The 21,492-nt window shown below is 37.3% G+C and overlaps 1 protein-coding gene across 5 annotated transcripts; it reads left to right on the top strand.

Annotated features, from left to right (window-relative positions):
• Positions 1 to 2,449: 2,449 nt before the first annotated feature.
• LOC132923923 (uncharacterized) lies at positions 2,450 to 16,919 on the top strand. Of its 5 annotated transcripts, none has more exons than XM_060987934.1 (5): positions 2,450 to 2,981; positions 7,571 to 8,664; positions 10,297 to 10,373; positions 11,778 to 11,854; positions 14,462 to 16,919. In XM_060987934.1, the coding sequence occupies exons 2-5, from the start codon at positions 7,687 to 7,689 to the stop codon at positions 14,494 to 14,496; spliced, it is 1,167 nt and encodes a 388-aa protein (XP_060843917.1). In that variant the 5' UTR covers positions 2,450 to 2,981; positions 7,571 to 7,686; the 3' UTR covers positions 14,497 to 16,919. The 5 variants fall into 5 exon arrangements, with proteins under 5 accessions (XP_060843917.1, XP_060843913.1, XP_060843915.1 ...); XM_060987930.1 differs by having other exon boundaries at positions 11,778 to 12,010; XM_060987932.1 differs by having other exon boundaries at positions 11,775 to 11,854.
• The last annotated feature ends 4,573 nt before the right edge of the window (positions 16,920 to 21,492 follow it).

The following is a 21,492-nucleotide window of genomic DNA, read 5'->3' as shown; positions in this document are numbered from 1 at the left end:
CTTTTTTTCAACAATAATACACTTCGCGTTTTGACAAACCACCCGGAAAAAAAGTTTTTAGCGCGAAAACTTTACTACAAACAACATCAATATGGAAATGGTTTAAGAAAAAACATTTTTAATAATATCTTTGTAACTTATTATTACGTGTTTATGAGTTACCGTCCAAGTAAAGAATTTATAATGTATTCAATGTAAATTTGCAGCACGGGCGATATATAAAATTATATTTAACCCTGTCTGCATGCCGCTCAACGCGAATAAAAATTAAATATGTAGCAATAATATCGGAATTGGTAGGTATATTAAAATGGTTTCTTTTGTCGACTATTATATATATACGACGTCTACACGGTTATACACATAATATAGTATAATATCAGTATATGTATAGCAATATCGTGTCTAAACGATATGTATTATAATGAAATGCAGTATATATAGTTATTTACTTGTACACAATACATATAGCCATATAGGTGTATCAAATACAGATACGTTATAAGAACATTATGATTGGGTCTGGGTGGTATGATTGAGTCGTCGTCGTTTAATTCGATTATGGTACGTTGTACGAAAAGAAACGAATTTCGTTTTTCGATTCGCCTGCAAAAGGAAACGGACAGGCATATAGCGTGGTATCCGTGTATAAAGTGTAAATCATCATGTAAGAGTATATGAATATAATGTACATAGACGGACGGAGAAAAAAATCAAATTAAAATAAGAAAAAAAAAATCCGACGAGCTATTATATTATATATTTTCTTTTTCACCTCGTCCGCGGCGTTATATATTACGCGCGCATGCAGCACCGCCGACTCTAAGCCACCACCCCTCCTCGCACCACGAAACATCCACTGCAGCCGCTAACACGAGATATATTGAAAAACAATTTTTTCAAGAAAAAAAATCGCACTTATATAATATATAATAACGTATAATAATAATAATAATCATAATATATAAGTGTAAAATATTGTATAAATATATATATATATACACACTGTTATATAGGTAAGAGGTATACCTCTATACACCGAAATATTATTATTTATACGCGTAAAAAGAAAATATGCTTTTCGACCCACTTGCGTGTGTCTGCGGCGGCTGTGGCGGCTGCGGCGGCCGACGTTCCGTATAATAATAATAATATACGCGTTTTATCTGACGTAATATTTCTCGCGTATATAATAAAAAAAAACTCGGCGGCGGGGCCGCGTGTGTGGTGCGTCGGCTGCGGTTGCGGCAACCGTCGCGGCGATGACGAGGACGACGAGGAGGACGACGACGACGACGACGAAGACGACGAATATAATATCATTATAATCGTTTTTTTTTTTCGCTTCTCTCGTCCATTTCGTTTTTTCCCCCTTCGACCGACCAATATATGTATATGTACATACAATATTATATTATTACGTGCGCGATACGCAATTACGCGAGAGACGGCAAAACGAATTTCGTTTTACACCCGCCGAGCGGCGAAAAAAAAAAATAACCGATTCGAGGCCTATAAAAATATTTTTCTCGAATTTCTCTCTATCAAACACAAATCGTCAAATAGCGCAGAATGCACGTTCCGCCCACACGGTCGCGGCGCACGGACGACGTACACACTGCCGCGGTGTGCGTGTACCCTTCGAATAATAATAACAATAATAATAATAATAATAATAATCTCCAAAACTGCTGCTCGACGACGGTCGCGCGGGTTATCGGCGGTGCAGGCGGCCGTACGCGTACACACACACACACACACACACACGTGCGTGGAAGTGCCCCCTCACCCGCGTGGACGGGTATTACTCTCGGTGCGGGGGTTTGGTGTGCGTGTGTGTCGAAGGGGAATTATATGTTATTATATATTATAGCGTCGTCTCCGGTATAATGTTATGTATATAATAATATTATATACGACGCGGCAAACAACAGCCACCCGCCGCCGCCGCCGCGCCAAAGCAGCGTCGGCCACAACGTAATATAATATTATAATAGTGGACGGCGGCGGTGGTACGTGCGTGCGTATCGGGTTTTCGGGGGTGTCCGGTCCGCTGCCGCCGACGTCGTCGTCGTCGTCGTCGTCGTCGTACGGTTGGTGGTCGGTGGCGGCGGCGGCGGGAACGCGATAACGTGGCCTCCCGCGGTCGTCGTCCACCGCCGACGCCGCTGCCGCCGTCGCTGGACATATGACATTTTCCAATTCTTCTCACTCGCACACACGTCGTTTGTATATATATATATATATGCGATATGCGTGTGTGCGTGTGTGTGCTGTATGGCGGGTGTGTGCGTGTGTGCGGGTGAGAGTGTGTGAGTGCGCGCGCGAGTTTCGTATACACGTACATATAATGTGTGTATATATATATATATATATTTACGACGCGCACGACGACGGTGGCGGTGGCGGTGGCGGCGGCGGCGTTGGTGGTGGTAGTGGCGGCGGTGCCGGCGGCTGCTGCTCATTACCGCCACACGTTTCGCGGACGCCGGTCGACCGTTCTCGTTGTCGTCGTCGTACCTCACACCACGTTCACACGCGCTCCGCACAACACTTCTCACGCCGTCGCGCGCTTTATTTTATCGTCGCGTCGTTCTATCTGTCGGTCGCCCCGACGGTTTTCACACGGATTATTAATATTAAATATTTTAATTATTGTCGTTGACGTCTCCGTTGTGGAGTATAAAACTTTAAATTTTTTTTTTTTTTTGAAATTTTCTGTTCTCCCGCGATATTTTAGTGCGTCTTTTTGACCGTCACCACCGTGTCATTTTTATTAACAATTATACAAACGTTTTGACATTCATTTATTTTTTTTGTATTTTGAATTTATTTTATTTTTACCTTTTTTGTGTTTACTCGTTTCGCGTTTACGGAACTAAGTCTTCGCCAATCATCAACGTCGAGGTGTTGTCCGCTGACATGGTGCCAGATACAACAACCGTTTGATCAACCACGAGTCCTCTGCGAATACTCACCAGGTATGTCGAATTTAATTTTATAAGTATATAATAGTAATATTATTATTAGTATAAATATAATAAATATATACATAAATATTAGTCTTATATATTATATCACATATCTTCATACTGTTTATTGCATTAGTTAGGAATTGTCTTGTATTGAAATATAGAAATTAAAAAAAAAAAAATAATTATTAACATCAATGGCCCGCGTTGGCGGGTAACACGGCGACGGCGGAGACGATGGTTTTTGAAAAAGCGCGCCAACTATAGACAGATCTCTCCGCACGCCGTAACGGGCGGCAGGCGCCGTCTGTTTCGTCCTGCCAAACGAATACGATTTTATTTTTATTATTATTATTATCGAGATTATTGTTATTATTATTATTGCTTTACTTTGTTTGGGTTTGCGCATAATATTATTATTATTATGATTACGATTATTTCTCTAGCACCGGAAGACAGTCGTAAACGTCGCGCGTCGTACACTACTATTACTAATTCTACTATTACTACTACTACTACAAATAATAAAAATAATAATAATAATAATAATAAAAATAGAAATACGTATATTGTATATAGAAATTTGTTATTATTTTTATTTTCGTACGCCGCACGCGGACACATACGAGCGCGCGACCGTCTATCAAAACCATCTGTTCGACCGCGTCGCGGCGTCGGTGTCGTTCGATTGACATGCACGGGAGAGGAAAAGACGTATTATTATTATTATTATTATTATTATAAATTGTTATTGTTGTATCGTAGTCGTCGTCATCTTCGTGGCCGACGACGACGACGACGACGATTTAATAATTTATTACGCCGAACGGATTAGCAGCGGTGACGGCGACGTGGTGCGAGTACGAAATAATAATATAATCGGCTCGACGAGAGATCGTATAACACACACGCGCTGGCTGCGGCGTATTATTATTATTATTATTATTATTATTATTACTATATACGCGAACACAAACGTGTGCGTGTGTGTACTTACATACATTATATATATATATATATAAGCGGTGTCCCCACGCGTCGCCGCCGTCCTTTCTTTCCGCGCGCACGCAATCTCGTAATTACCGACGTCGTCGTAGTCGTTATTTTATATATACGAAAAAGAAAACGCGTTCTAAAAATACGCGACTCGTCGCCGGTGCAGCCGCCGTGTGGTCTGTCGACCGTGAAAAATTGCGCGGCAAAATCATCACTATATGTATATAACAAACGCGCGGGTACGTTACGTCGTTATGTGCGTATGTGTATTGTGTGTATATATATATATATATATGTAATACCACGTTTACGGCCTCTGGTCATAGACTTTTGCCGGATTTATATTACACCGTTGTATATATTTTTCTATCCCCTTTTCGACGGGTTTTTGTTTTTGCCGCCTCGGGAGTGCCCCATCATTCGTATATATCTAATATTGTTGTAAGGTCCGTTTTCTAAGCGGTTTCCGCGCGAAAAACCAATAACTCTCTCTACGCTTCCCCCCCCCGCCCCCTTCTAAGCTTACTCTGTCCGTCTCGGTCATCCGCTCGTTTCTCTCTCCACACACACACACACACTCACTCACAAAAATATATATATATGTGTGTGTGGGAGGTCGAGATACACGGTTCCGTTTTCGCCGAAAAATAACACTTCCTCGCCCTCGCCGGTCATTGTTTGTCGCGAGCGGCGTTTTAAGAGTATATTTTTGTTTTCAAAGTTCCGAGACTCGTCGATTTTATCCGATTGAAAGTTTGCGTCACGAAAACGCGGCGTGGCAAACACTATAACGCCTCTTCCCGAAGACAATACGTGCAAAAACGTTGTTCGGCCGCGTTTGCGAATCTGTCTTCTCTGTACGTTTTATATTTTTCTCCGTTGTAATTCCGTTCTGTGTATTTTTTTTTCCGTTTCCTCTGTGTTTGGACACACACACACACACATATACTCCGTCGTTAAAATACCAAGCGCGCGATAATGACGGTCGACGAGAGATAATCGCCAGTCGCGTCGTCCGTCCGTGGTTTTACGTATCCCAATATAAAAATTCGAACGTAATAACGCCCGGACGATGTGAATATGTATAAAATGTCATATCCCGTGCGCGTGGTATGTGTGAAGTATAAAATGGAATAACGTGATAACGGTAATGATAATGATAATAATAATAATAATAATAATTGTTACAATAATAACGATAATCGTGACATTTGTAGCGGCGGAAAACGTGACAAACAGGGTTATTAACTCTTTTTTTTTTTATCGCTTCCCTAACCGATTTGTCGATTCTAGACGACCGTGTGTATAAAAACCCTTTTTTGAAGTGAAAACGAAATGCATCGCATCGCATTATCATATTATATACACTATGTGCGTGGCCGTAGTCGTCATATTATAATATTATGTTATAGTGTTTTTTATTGTGTTGTTATTAGTATATAAGTGTATACGAACGATAAACAACAATCGCTTGATATTAATATTATTACAATATATTATGTTTAATAAAACGGTCGTCTTTTACGATCCGGCCGTTTACCCGGTGGAGCCCGACGTATGCCTACATTCTATTTATTTGAACGCTGGCTCCACATTATATTATTATTATTAATTATGTTTCTGGACGGTGTTATTTTATTGTCAAGTGGCCCACCTTTATTTCAGTGAAAAGCAATAATTATTACGATTATTTTTTATGCGGCGCGACGGCCGAGAACAAACCGTCTACTACGTAATAATATTAATGATATTTTAATAGCACACGTCGATGAAATATAGAGACGTCGTCTCTCGGGCGTGAATACGACGGCGTATAGACGATGACGGGTTTGTTTTGTGCATGCACCTTCTCCATAACACGTATTCCGTTACGAGCGGCGGCGCGCCGTTATTATTATTATTATTTAACGATTTAACAATATATTCGTATATACGCAAGAACATTTCAAAAACAGTCACTCCAGATTACTTAACCGATTTAACGACGAATACACCTACGTATGCGTGCCCATCTCTCACCACCTCTCACCGCCGTAAACGTTTCGCGCTAACGTAATTTTCCGGTATTTTCCTTGTGCCAAAACCCGATTGCGGGAAAACGAAAACGCGCGCACGTAAGAATTTCAAACAAAAATTCACTGTCGAAAACATCATCAACAACAACAACAACAACAACAACAACAAACAACAACAACAACAGTCCCCGTCCCAGAACCGGAAATAGGCAACGCCAACGAAACTTTACGTCTGATCGAAGCGTTGGTGTACATTAAAGACATTGGCTGGGTGAATTTGGGATTATTGTTATCCGTCGCTTATTATTATTATTATTACTCGGTTAGCGTCGAGAGTACTATACGCACAATGATCGCGGTGGTGCAGGCCCGTTAACGTAAACGACGTTTAAATTGTTTAACCACTTAATTTCATTCATCCCTCCGCTCAGAACTGCTCACCCGACCGTCACCCACACCTTCATTCCGCCCACCGCTCGTCTCGCGGTAATATCGTTCGGGTGACAGCTTTTTCAAACCGTTTAATAACGACGACGACCATCATCGTCATCATCATCATCATCATCATCATCATCATAATGATGATAAACATCATCATCATCGTCGTCGTCGTCGTCGTCGTCCTCGTTACGGACGACGAAGACGTGTCGTATATATAATATTATACGCGTTACGTGTCCACGGTTTTTCTTTCTTTTTAATCGGTTTTATATAACGTTGTTGGCGATGCGTCCGAAGCGTCGGTGACGGCGGCGAGTGAAATAAAATCGTATTTCGCCGTCGTGAATATTTCTTTACCGCATATACTTATGTAACATTCCGAATACGATATAAAACTTTCTACAGTCTTTTTTGCGTCATGTGGGCTTTTTTTTCGAAATTCTCGAAATGCAAAAAAAAAAAATGCAAAAACCGTAATTATTGTTCTGTGACATCTTTGTTTGGTGCGCACGCGCATTTGTCATTTCTATAGGTCGGCGGCGGCGGCGGGGTCCGTGGATAGCAGCGGTTAAACCGAAACTCGTTTCGAAGGGCACTCCACGCGCGTCGTAAAACCCGTACACGCACACATGCACGCGTACCGCGGCGGCGGTGAATCTTCTCCCTCGCCTACGCCGTCGCCGGGTCGTTATATTCCTACCCATCCGCCGCCACGTCACACACACGTTATATACCTGTCCTCCTTCGTTGCCGGCCGGTTACACCCCACACACCCGCTCGCGTTACCCTCCACCGCCGCCGCATCCTATATCCTCTTATCCGCAGGGGATAACTCGAACCACGCACACCCTCACACCCTACACCCCATCCACGGTCATTTCGCCCGGCGCGCGTCCCCTACAAACATCACGCCCGCTCTCAAGCCCATCCGCTGTGTCCGCTTACCACCCGGGTTTCTCGGGTTCTTTTTTTTTCTCTGACCCCCGCGTTTCTGTGACGGCCGGGGCGGTGAGGGGTGGAACACGACGTGGCGCGATATTTATTTTTCCCTTATATTATTACTATGTTTATGTATATATGTGTACACATTCTGTGAACAAATAACACTATACGGTCGTGCGTCGATTTTTGTTTTTCGTTTTCCAGACCGTATACGTAGCCGTCGTACCCGAGGAGTACGAGCAGCGAAAGAAGTAGCGGCCTGTTTAACGCCGAACAAATCGTCTATTGTTTTTATAGTAGAAAAACGCAATAAACGCGTCATGGAGGTGGGTCTGAAGAAAGACTCGCCAATCACATACAGCAACGGAAAGCGCTTGTTCACCATCGACCAGAAGGTGGACGCGTTGGTCCGCATAAAGATGACTGGCTGCTCAAAGGCCGAAGTGGCCAGGAGCTTGCACGTGGCCGAGTCCACGTTCCGTGGCTGGTTTAAGAACAAGGACATTGTCATGAAAGCAGAGGCAAAGTATAACGAGATGAAGTCCAAGTCTTCGTCTGCGTCGTCGGACGGCTACAAGTCGGACGAAAATTCCAGAAAATCGTTCTCTGTCGACGGTTCAGACAACAACTCGTCGACGTACACAGATGAGCGCGAGGGCAGCCTGTCCCGGTTCAGCAGCCCGGACCCGTGCGTGACCAATCCGATTCGCCGCAGTCCCGAGAGACATCATCACAAGCTCAAGCTCAAGAAACAACAGCAGAACACGTTGAGCTTGTGCAACAACAACAACATCGTTGGTGGTGGTGGCTTGCTGGGCGGTGGTTTGTTGGGTAGCGGTCTCAACGCTGGCCTCAACGCCAGCCTCAACGCTGGTCTCAATGCCAGCCTCAACGCCGGGCTCAACGCAAGTCTCAGCGCCGGGTTCAACGCAAGCCTCAGCGCAAGTCTCAACGCCAGTCTCAACGCCAGTCTCAATGCCGGTCTCAACGCCGGTCTCGGCGCGCCCGGACTCAACGGTGGCCACGTTCCTACAGGCCTGAACGGTGGTCTCACCCTCTCTCAGCAAACGCAACAGCTCCAGCAGCAATTGACGCAGTTCACCAACCAAAACATGCTCCACCACAGTATGCCGCCACTTGGCAGCCTCAAGGGCAGCAACGCCGCAGCCGCAGCAGCAGTTGCCGCCGCCGCCGCAGCAGCCGCAGCCGCGGCTGCCGCCGATCGCGCGAATCTCCGGCTCAGCCCAGCCGAACTCCAATCCAAGATCAATAATTACTTTGGTCCGGGCCCGATGATGGTGAGTCACCTATACAATAATGTTACTTATATGATATACAATACAAGAATAATATAATCCAATACTTATAATAAATCAGTATAATATAATATAATATAATACATAATACCATAATGTCCACAATGTAATTTGTTGTATTGTGTGTGTGTGTGTGTGGGTGTGTATGTGTGTGACACGTGTATAATTGTATACGGTTTGTGATCGTCGTTACTCGCATCGTCCTCGTCTCGGTTCCGGCGGGTCGGTGTATAGGTCCTTTGACTCTGCGGGTCCCCCACTCGCCCCGCGTCTTCGGAGGCGGCGGCAGTGGCGGCGGTGGTGGTCGGTCACACACACACGACGCATCATAATATTATACACGTACGGCCGTCTTTCCTTTGAGTGTGCGGTATATTATATTATATTATTATAACGTGCAATAATATATTATACGATTTTTTTTCGGAAATTTTTACAACCGACGCGCACATCGTCGTTGTCGTCGGTTTCACGAGATTTATACGTAGTTTATATATATATATATATATATATATTAACAACCCTCCACGCGCGGCTAGAGAGAAAAAAACCTTTTTACTTTTCCGTATAATAATACTCGTACGCGCCTTTTTTCCACCCCGTACCACCCGCACGCCGTGTGCACATTATATATATATATTGTTGTCGTGTACATGCGATCGCGTTCACACACACACACATATATATATATATATATATTATATACGCTTTGACGCCGTCGTTGCCGCCGTGCCATATGTATACAATATATATATATACGCGTTTAGGTTATTACGGCGGCTTGTGCGAGGGACACACACACACACACACACACTCGTGTAAACACTCGCGAACGCACCGCACACGACGACGACGGTCAACGTTATTATTACTCGCGCGCCTCTCTCGCACGGCGCACAAACACACGTGCACACACGTATACACATATATACCATTTCGAAGTTTTCCTCCATTTTTTTTTTCTCTCAATCCGCCGGCCTTTATTTCGTTTTATAACCAACGGCAGGAAAAAAAGAGAGAAAGAAGCGAAACGTTATATTATGTGCACTGTGCTCGAATGGCGCGCACGTTAGACCGTATTATCTCGAAACCATTATTTTATATATATATATATATATATATATATATACGGACACGCACACACCCATGAGCACACGTGTGCAGTAACGACGACGACGACGACGGTCATAATAAAATAATATATATAATATAATATTGTACACACGCAGTCTCGGGGCCGCGTGTAATAATTATTATCGCGAGGTTTTTGTTTAACAAACGATCGCCGTGCGCCGCATACCTATGCGTGCGCACGCCGCGCGCAAAACAAATATTTATCGCTCGCTGAAAAACGCGCCCCCCCCCCGAGTGTCTCGTTAGAACGATAATAGTAATAATAATAATATTATTATTATAATTGTGTGTACAACGTGTGGTGTGACACACGCACAAGCGCGACACACCGCCGCCTCACCGATGATAATCGACGACGACAACTTTTTCGGTTGACACACACACACACATACGTTTCGCTATTAACGTATCGTCATTATAATAGTCGTTGCACACGATATAACATTGTAATAATAAAATGCGTTTTTGTTTCTGTTGCAGGCGACTTCGCTACCAGGTTCAGTCAACAACTATCTCTCTCCGAATTTCTCCACGGAAAATTCCTACAACAAGTCGAGGTAATTTCGCTCAGCGCGTTTCTTGTATACATCTCGCGGCGCGCCGTGTATGGGAATGGGTAACGGGCGAGATATAACAAAAAAATAAATAAATAAATAAAATGAAATAACGAGAGATAATAAAAAAAATAGCGAATACAATATAATATAATACGACGAAAAAAGAAACGGAAAAAACGAATGCGGACCACGACGAACCGCGCGACTCTCGTGCGATAATTGCGTGACGTCGCGTCCTCGCCGGCGACGAGTTTGCGGCGGGAGCGGCGGCGGTGGCGGCCGTCTCGTCGCGCCGCATCGTTTCTGAACTGGCGCGGAGGTGCAGCGGCGCGGCGGTGGCGGGCGGGAAGAGGAGTGCCCGGAGGGGCACTGCGTCGCCGTCGCGGTCGTCGTGCCGAGCCGCGGCGCATAATATAATAATAATAATAAAATCCAATGACCGACCGACCGCCGCTGTCGTCGTCGTCGCCGACACACACGAGAGATCGGCAGCGGAGATTTTCGTTTTCGGGTCGATCGATCTATTGTGTAAAATATTATTATTATTATTATTATTATATATATATCGCGTACACCGGTGTATTATATTATTATTATTATTATTATCGTAATAATATACGTATCTCTAAGGTGTATGCGGTCTTACGCCGCCGCAGCAGCCGCCGCTGCCGTTTTTATTATTATTATTATTATTATTATTTGACGCGGTCCGATAAAACCGAGTCGCGCACTCGGTACTATAACACTACACATATTAAGTAGACGGCGGCGGCGGCGGCAGCGACAACGGGTTACGGCGATCGGGTTTTATTATTTTATTTTTTTGCCATTGGATTTCTTTTCTTTGTCGAGACTCGACGACGACGACGCGACGGTATCGTTATCGTAAATTTTTTTTTTTTCGGACTGCGAGGTCAGGCGACGTCGTCGGCAGACCGAGTGGGGAACGCGCGTGAAACACAATAATAATAATAATAATAATAATAATATAGGTAAACCTAATACAATAATATATTAAATTACATTGTTACTACCTACTTTAATCGCCCGATAACGAGGACGACGACGTGCTCACTGTCCGCGCGTACTCGTCGTTGAGTGTATAATATACGATCGCGGCGATAAAACGATATCGATGTAATAATAATAACGTGTCGATATAACACGCGCGGGGAAAAAAATTATGGAAAATTTGCTGAAAACGCGATTTTACGATCGACACGTTTTTGCACGCGCGAACGCATCGATATGCTTACTATCGTCCCGTAACCGCGTGGCGACTAGCACTTTATAGTCGTATAACTGCCGTAAAAATATATATGATAGTGTTATTCTGTTGTTGTTGTTTTGCCGAACTGCGATATTTAACGACGCCGTTCGCGTTTTTTTTTTATGTTACAGCAGTTTCATCAACACCATGGTGACGGCCACGCTGATGGAGCCGCAGGCATTGGACTTGTCCACGCACTCCAGGAATAAGTGTAAGGATCTCAAACCGTCATTAACCACAACCGCGGTCACAAACACCACCACCACCACACAAACGAGCCCGAAAATACTGAGGCACAATTCTTACAGAAACCTGTACAAGCCGTATAATAGCAGGTGCACCGACGACATCGTACATACTAGACAAGGCGAGAGACTTTCCTCAGTCCCCGAGAAACCCTCTCTAGACAATATATAGCATAACGATCTAACCAACGAAAACACCTAACGATGTATATATATATATATATATATGTAGTGACAAAACCCTACGACCAGTACGCGACCCACACACACTCGGTAGCCGGCGGCGACGTGTTTTATATAGTTTTACGACGCCGATATTCCGATAAATCACATTCCCAACAGCGGCGGCAAATAGCGACGTTTTCCGCCCATGATATATATATATTTGTGTGGCGTGCCTATTTTTTTTTTAGGGCTTACGTTTTGTCGCTTTTTTTCACCCCCACAAACACGATCGATTATATATATATATAGGTGCCGTGTACCGCACATACCGCACGCACATCGATCATCGTATACATTAAAAGACTCTCTCTTGAACGGCATTTGATAAACGCGCGCGCGAAAAAAAAATGTTTTCATACTCTTCCGTGTATATACATAGATAGGTAGGTACGTCTCGCGTTTACGTGCAGTATTATTATCGCAATTTTTATTCCCCGCCCGATTCCGATCAGCCGCCGCAATGTTTACCGACCGTCTATTATTATTATCGGTCTATAAAAGGCCGGGCCCGTGCGTGCCACTCGTCGAACATACGTGATTTCGTCGACTTTTTCCCGTCTCCGCGACACACTTTATAATAATAATAACAATATATAATATTACTATATCTCGTCGCCGTCGAGTAAACACACAAACGCACCGATCGCGTCATCGGCGGTGGAGTGCCGTCGTGGGGTTTTAAAGAGGGAAAAAAGTTTTTTCTCGGTTTCGACGACCTTTTTTTCCGCACGTTTTTCGCGTTTAAAATAAATAAATAAAAAAAAAAAGGGCCCAATCGTTTTTCGCGGTATCGCGATTATCGTTATTTAATTCGATAATATTTCAAAAAAAAAGCGTTCTGCGAAAACCGTCAAACGCAATTCGTCGAAAAATAATAACGCTCCCGTCTCGCATAATAATAATAATAATAGTGATGATAATGATACCCGATGGCTCTTCCCCGCTGCCCACACGGTGCAGTCGGGTGTGTAGTGGTCGTCGCTTGCGTTCTCGGCGTTTACCGCGGTCCTTTTAATGGACTCGCTTATTTTTCACCCCAGTTTTATTACTCTATAAATTTTAGGGATCGTGTGTGTGTGTGTGTGTGTGCGGACGGGGCGCGGCGTCGTTTGTCCTTTGGCGGCGTGTACACGGCACACGTCGTGCAAAGACGCCGCGGCCCGCAGAAAGGGTCGTGTCCGGGGCGGGCTAGCGAGCGTGGTAGTTTTTATAGCTGTGTATCAGTAAATTTCCGTAACAATTATTATTATAGCCGTGCAAACAGAAAAGGAAAAATAATAAATAAATAAAAGCCGCCGCTCGAGTTGGTGTGTTAATCTTCTCTTTTGCCGATGCCGCTGCTCGTGTCTTTTTACCATTATTATTTCGTCCGGTTTTCTGTCTTTATATATATATATATATATATATATATAATATTATATAAATTTACATCAACAACAGTAATAATGTTGTTGTTGTTGTTGGAGAACGGCAAGATAACTGATATATCCTAACATCGCGCCCGTAATGGCGACAATAACACAATAACAATATCATAATATATAATACAACGAGCTCCAAACTAACCTGTGGGTGGTGTGCGTGTATTTTGTGTGGTGGTTTAATACTTAAAATCAAAGGAACGGCTCGAAACGCTCGAAATGCTCGAATTCTTGGCACGAATAACTGTACGCGGTTCTATGACAAACGGTCTCTTTTTGAGTGGTTGCGGATTTAAAATTATATATATATATATATATTTATATTATATATTATTTCGCCAATTTATAAATTTCGAAAAAAAAGAAAAGGAAAACGCTTATTCTTTGTTCTTGATTTAAGGGATAGAAAAAATTAAACGAAAGGCGTATTAGACCTTTAGAGTTATCGGTTGGACGTGCACGTAGTCCGATAAGTAATAATAATAATAGTAATAATAATTTCAAACAAAATACAAAAACCCATTAATTTTGATTTCCGTTGGATGCGTGACTTACCTACTCTGTGGAGTATCTATCGAAGATTCAATCCCAGCCTATTGTAGTTTTATTTCGTTTTTTTTTCATAATATAAAGTTTATAATGTAACGATAATAGTAAGAACACATTTAGCCCCTCCCCCCCCCGTGACTTCAACACACACTTAACATCTTAACATAACGGCTACAAGCTTCTTACTCATACCTTCGACTCGTACTGGCCCATATACTACAGTAATACAATATAATACGTATATTTATATAATATGTGACAATATATAAATGTAGTATATTGTATTACATACAATACGCATAATAAATCGAGATTTAAAAAAAGAAAAGAAAAATGTATTGAAAGTGATGAATAATGTATTTTTATTTTTATTTTTAGGCATTAACCCCAGGAACCCATTGTGGCCATTGTAAACCAAAAAGAAAAAACCTAAAAAATACTTGTCGCCCACATATTTTTCGAAGAACTGCAGAAGATTAAACAGCAAAAGGACGACAAGTTGACCTATCCATTTCCCTAGTATCAATCTCCTAAGTTTTTTTAAAATGATCAAACATTACATTATACTGCAATTATTCACTAATTTCCGAACAAGTTCATTCTCATATATATGTATATATATTTGAACGCATATATATATTTTATGTATTAACGTCGTAATGTTTATGAATGTGTAGATTTTTTTTTTTAAAACATTTAAGACAGTGTCAGTTTTGTGTTTATACATATTTATGTGTATGTACCTAATTGTAAGGAATAATTTTAATATTTAACCGTGTAAGTCTATGTTTGATACGTTCGTATTATAATAATACAAGCTGAGTAAATCATTTTTAACATATTCTATAGACATTCAATACGAACCATACAAATATAGACATTTATTTATTATAATAATAATCTTTTTTTTTATCAATTTCTTTCAAAGCTATAGACTATATAAATTATTACCATATTGTTATTGTTGTTGTTTGTATTCCTTTTCGTTTTTAACTAAAATTGCAGGTATTATTATGCAGTTTATGATTATTATTGTACACGCATTGTCTTAACCGAACAACTCATCAATATGATTTAATTTTCACTATTTATATTAATAAAAACGTATTACATAGTTAAAATACGAAGTCTATGTATATAGATATATACTGCTTGAATCCTAAGTTTAGCATTATTGCAATATGTAACTGTATTTATTATATTTGTTTGTAAGTACAGTGTGACTAGTTCGCGGGTATGCCGACATGGGATCGAGAGCCACCCGTGTACGAAAGCTAATCTGTTATTATTTTTTAAATTTGATATTAATTATGAGAGCGAAACTCGTTTGCGGGTCGCAGGGTAGACCACTGGCAAGACGTACATTATTGTTTTGAATACTATTTGTAGTGTGGGCACACCACAAAGTGTAGTTTGTTTTTGTATGACTATTAAAGTCTTACAATTTTTGAAAGCCTCTGTATACTTTCCATCAACCAATGACGCGCGTTGACGTTTTTCGGCAAATATATTTTTCGCCACAATGTTTTCAATCTCGAACGTTCAACCAAAAAGTTTCCAGTACTTCTCTTGAAATGTTTATACTATTATACATAATTTGCCCGGTTCACAAAATTAATTGATATATTATTTATGCAATCTGCTTGTATACAGACGGATTTTTAGTAAAACTTTCTTACCTGTCTGAATAGTGTATAATCAGCGAAAAGAAAATTTGTCGGTGCAAAAGTAATTCGTACTCGACGGTGGCGGCGCCGAATATAGACAAAGGCATGAATGTACTTAATCACTGCAATATTAATTGCATTTTTTTTTCCTAAAACCATCAAAAGTATATTCTGTAAGAAATTTAATAACGTTATACCTACCCGCCTATCACGCTTTTAGCAGATACATAAACGTGTTTCGGCGCCACTGCTGGTTCTCGCTCTTGGTCGGAAGTTAAGATTTAGATGTTAAGGATTATTTGATCAGTCACAGTAATGACATGAACATATATTATATTATTATATTGTATATTATGATTTTTTTTTCTGCTGAAAACCCGCAATAGTATATTCTGTAGGAATTTTAATAACGTTACCTACTCACCTATCACGCTTTAAGTACATACATATGTTTCGGTGCCAATACTGGTTCTCGCTCTTGATTGGAAGTCAAGACTTAGATATTAAGGATTATTTGATTAGTCACAGTTAAAACGTGAACATATTTTATATTATGATTCATGAGTGATTTGATGGCGAATGGGATATGATTACCTACCTAACAAATATAATATGATTTCAAAAGTCTGTATATACATGTTACTATTGTACACACTCTCACCGCATGTACATATAGTATGTGTGACATTGCGGTTGACTGAAAATCGCTAAGATCGTCAACATTAATTTTATATTGTCTTTGATTTCTCATTTTTTGAATAGCCTCTGTTTAATAAAAAATATTATAGCCCGACAGTTATAAGAATTGTCCTTTTATTTCTCAATATATGTTTATAGGTCTTTTAGCTAAACAAAACATTACACAGGCGTGCCAGTATGAGTATATTATTATCGTTATGTCTGTGTTTGATTAGCTAAATTATCTACTTTTAATATATTCTTAAGCATTTGTATTTTTATTTATATTTACCTACTGTTAATACCATTAAGGCTAGTATTACCATAATTCACTCATGTTTATGTACAATATACATTATTATTTAATATTATTATTGTATTATGTATAATGTATACCTATAAATATATATATTTATTTATTTATTATTTTTTTCTCTGTAAATATGATATATTAATAATTGTTAATAAAATAAACTTTTTGTTAGTTTATACACCGGATTGCTGTTAATTAATCCTAACCCGGTATAACGGTCGCGGTAGTGCATTAACACCCGACCACCAAATAAGGTTTCACAATATACTCGATGCACTACAAAACTTTTTATTAGTGCATCGAAATCTCTCTGTTTTCGTTGTACAGTACAATGTCATGTATACTCATAAAAAGTATAAAAATTAAACATATATATATAAATTATTTACATAAATATGTATTGACAAAATACTATACCTACGGTTATACCTATTATACCTATTATATATATACATATTTTATAATATAATATTATAATGTAACAACGTCAAAATGGTCCAGACTATATTGATATTTTGAGACCAGTACACACCCAATAAAGCTTCCCTTCATCTGCAGCCATGTCCCAGACCGACCAGTGCAGTGTTCGCGACAACGCTGTCGTTGCGTTAATACTTATTATGTATACACACACACATATACCTACGCGTATAACATTATTATAATATTATGCATATTGTATATATAATATACGACACGTTTAAATTATTCAAATACCTGAAATGCCTAATGGTGTTTGGTTCTTGTCGTCGACGAATAGCGCTGGAACATCGAGCGCACTTAATAAAATAATAATAATAATAAGATATTATATTATAAACTTAATATTATAATAATAATGATATCAGCCATACGGCTCGCCGTTTATCGGACGGACACGCCCGACTATATGTGTAACGTGCATAATATTATAAACGTACGTGTAATGTGCGTGTATATAGTGCGCGCATTGTCGATATAAACACATATAGGTAATAACACATTGATAAATTACTTTTCTCGGAGAAATTTTTTAAACATTATAGACCATATCGTACGGTTCGAATCAAGAAAGAGCGAATTTTCAGTTAAAACACTATACCTATAATAATGTGGGACTTTTGTATACGAATTTCATCAAAAATTTAATGTTTTTGTTTTATATACCACTTATTATACATAACACTCGATATATGTAGTATCCTATTTCGACTTTAAATTAATAACAATAAAACTAGGCATTTTTATATTTTAAAACTCCTGTATTTTTTTGCGCACTAATATTTTTATTAAAAAAAATATAAGGTCATTGTTTATACCCATAGCCCACAGATTACGTCTAGAATGCTATAGGTATATCTACATTTTTTTAGCTCTATGATGGTGACAGAAGCGTTAACCTAACCGTTACACCTAACTTATATGACATAAACATAAAATATTTAAAAAAAAGTAGAAGTTATTATTTGTACGATTATCAATATTTTATATATCAAAATATTTAAAATCGACAATGATTTATAATAATTTTTAATATGTTTAGTTAATAATGGAAAAAAAAAATGTAGGGAGCTCTTTTATTCGTAATCGTTTTTGTACAATTAATTTTCTACTAAAGTAAATCTACTTTAGTAATCAGGTTACCTAAATAGATTATTACGTGAATGCTATAACTATAAGTACTAAAGATATAATAATATATAATAACACATATTATTAGTATATTACATAACACAAAAACTTTGACGCTGTATCGTATTTAGTTAATAATTATTGTAACTGTTAAGATCATGTTCATTTATATACATATCTATGCGTTTTGGAACGATACAAGTTCTAAACTTAACATCTAGAATGAAGCATCAGACCCGCGTTCTAGGGGGGGAGCATTTCCTTTATTTGCATTTACGTATAATTAACAGCTATATTAGTTTTATCGAATTAAAAGAAAGTTTACTTTCTGATCATGTATAATCGAAAAATTGTAGTTAACACTTTTCATATACTTAAAAATCAATACAAATAAAATATATTTTTAAAATACTGAGTAAAGCACATAGGAGTTTTGACGCTTTTCTACGATACGGTTTAAATTTTTTCTCTTTCCAACGCTTTAGTCTCTGAATAGAGGATAAATGTATTGGTTTTAAATTTAAAATTATTTATATTTTTTTCTCTATGTCATAGTCGTTAAGTTTTTGGGTTTTAAATATGCTTTTAATTTAACTTCGTGGTTGATTTCTGGTAGCTCTAGTTGATAGTTGGTACTTTAGGAGATAAAAAGTAAAAAATTCTTAGTATTTTTCAAAATAACCAAAAAAACAAAAATTGTTTATGTAACTTAAAAACGAATTATTATCAAATGTTTATTTCAGAATTTCCTATTCTATTTATAGAATAACTTTTATAAATGTCAATAAACTTTTTTCAAAAATTCGTAAAATTTTTTTTAGTTAGAAATCAAATTAAATTATTTCTTTTATATTAAGGGTATGATAATTGAAAAAATTGTTTAAAGAATTTTCTATTTATAATAATTAAAAAAAGTTTACTGAAAAGTTACATTCATTTTTTATAGCCGTTTGAATTTCAAATTTTAACGATATATTGTTGTATTATTGTATAATAATTATTTTTCTTCTATCAATTTTTAATATTTTGTTTTAATTCAATAACAAATAACCGTAGATCTTTAAACTTTTTATCAAATGTTTTTATCGCCATTTTCTATAAAAGATAAAATATTTAAAAATTTTTTTTTATTTTTCTTGTGAAAATGTCGATAAGATTTTGAATGTTTTTGAGTTATTTATAGACATTCATTTTTTTAAATGTTTATTATTTTTTATAATTATTCTAAAACATTTTTATCAAATAGTTAATATGAATAATTAATAAGCTATACTTATATACTTTATTTTAAATCATTTTGATTATGAATGTGAAATGTGAATGCTTGTTTTTAATGATTTATTGACATTTATCATGAGCGTCTGGAAACGTACTTTATATAAAGCAATGCTAAAAGTACAGGTGGATTAAATAAGTAAACAATAATAATAATTAGGGATCGGAAGTTGATGACCATAAAAAAATTAAAAAGTGCAAATATGACATAAAAATGACAAAAAATGTCCTTAAAAAATGACCTAAAAAATTACAAATATTTGTTTTAAATTAATAAAATACATTTTTTTTAAATTGTACTCTATTTTATTATAAAATTCTATATACATTTATAAAAGCTTACGAATTACTCAAAAAATGACATAAAATAGTTAACTAATGTGTAATCAGTAAAATGACTAAAAATGTCAAAAATGATTTAAAAAGTAATTAATACCAAAAAATGAAAAAAAGGCAAAATAAAAATTAGTTGTTCAGATTTACTAGCACGTGAAAAACATTTGTGGCCAGGAGAGCATCGTCTAAATTTTTACTCTAAAAAGTTCCAAAAAAAAATAAAAAATGCATTAACTTCCGAACCCTAATAATAATATTTTAATTTATAGTCATAGTTAATATTATTATTTATTTAATATTTAAGTTGATATATATTTTTAATTACTTTGATTTAATTTCAAGAAAATTAATCGAAATAAAATCACTGGATAAAATAATTTTTAAAACTCATTTCATATTTTTATATAATTATAATAACGTATAATATATATTTTTAAACTAAAAATATTAGAATACTATATTAATATTCAATGTATAGGTAGTAATAAAACTTAAATTAATTCTACAGTTTTTGAAAATGGTTTAGGTAAAATATATATTATGGTGTATTATAAAACCTGAAATCCGTTAAAACTAATTTTCATAACCATCTTTCATTAAAACTGATTTTGACTAATTAAAACTACTATTAACTATAACCCTTAACACTTAACCTGTGGCGTGGATTAGTTTTAATTTACTTTATTTAGTTAGAACTAGTCTGAAATATAATGGTAAAAACTAAAAACTATAAAACTATCTAGTTTTTGATTTATTATTAATTTTTATATTGTTAATTACACTAGTTTAGACTAGTTTTAACTAAGGAAAATTAGAAATAAGTATATATTAAGATATAATATGTATTCATTTTTGAAAAATTATTCGGTAAAATAGAAGATGATAATGAATATATTTTCAATAAAGTTTGTCTAGAACTCATAACATTAATTCTAGTTTTGTATAGATCATGCTTGGTTCTTATCAATTTCTAATCCAATTAGATTGGGAAGACACGTTTTGCCTGTGTCGCATCTAGAATGAAAAATTTTTATCTTTATTTTCAGATACTTTGTTAAAATTAAAAATAAATTTATATATATAATCATTGCCATAATAGTTTTTTTTTTTTTTAATAATTTTAACAATAAATTATTTTAATTTTTAAGTAATAATAATTTAATACAAATGCTAGAATATGTTGTTGGATCTAACCCGTAGTTTTACAATTTATTTTAGACAACTAGTCTAGTAGAACTTACTAGAAATTGTAAGTTGTAACTATCATTATTTTATTGAACAAACTTTATCAATTATTATTGATTAAAAATCATTATATATACCAAGTACCAACAGAATTTTTTATATGATGTTATGGTAGGCTTGTACTAGAACTAGATAAAAATATCTAATACTAGATAATATTATACACATAAAATAAAAACAAAATAATAATTTTTAAAAATATTTTTACGTATTACGAAAATTTCAAAATGGCCTATAAATAATTATGTAAGTCATAACTTCTCAGAACTGTTTTAAAATGTAAA

Source organism: Rhopalosiphum padi, chromosome 3, assembly GCF_020882245.1.
Source record: "Rhopalosiphum padi isolate XX-2018 chromosome 3, ASM2088224v1, whole genome shotgun sequence".
Taxonomy (NCBI): Eukaryota; Metazoa; Arthropoda; class Insecta; order Hemiptera; family Aphididae; genus Rhopalosiphum; species Rhopalosiphum padi.
The sequence above is the reverse complement of the archived record's forward strand: the minus strand, read 5'-3'. Positions and strand labels throughout refer to the sequence as shown.

Bases quoted from the DNA above. Each gene is read 5' to 3' on its own strand.
- LOC132923923 (XM_060987929.1), top strand. From the start codon at position 7,687: ATGGAGGTGGGTCTGAAGAAAGACTCGCCAATCACATACAGCAACGGA. The intron at 8,665-10,296 runs GTGAGTCACCTA...TTTCTGTTGCAG, and splicing joins TTGGTCCGGGCCCGATGATG to GCGACTTCGCTACCAGGTTC. The intron at 10,374-11,774 runs GTAATTTCGCTC...TTTATGTTACAG, and splicing joins AATTCCTACAACAAGTCGAG to CAGTTTCATCAACACCATGG.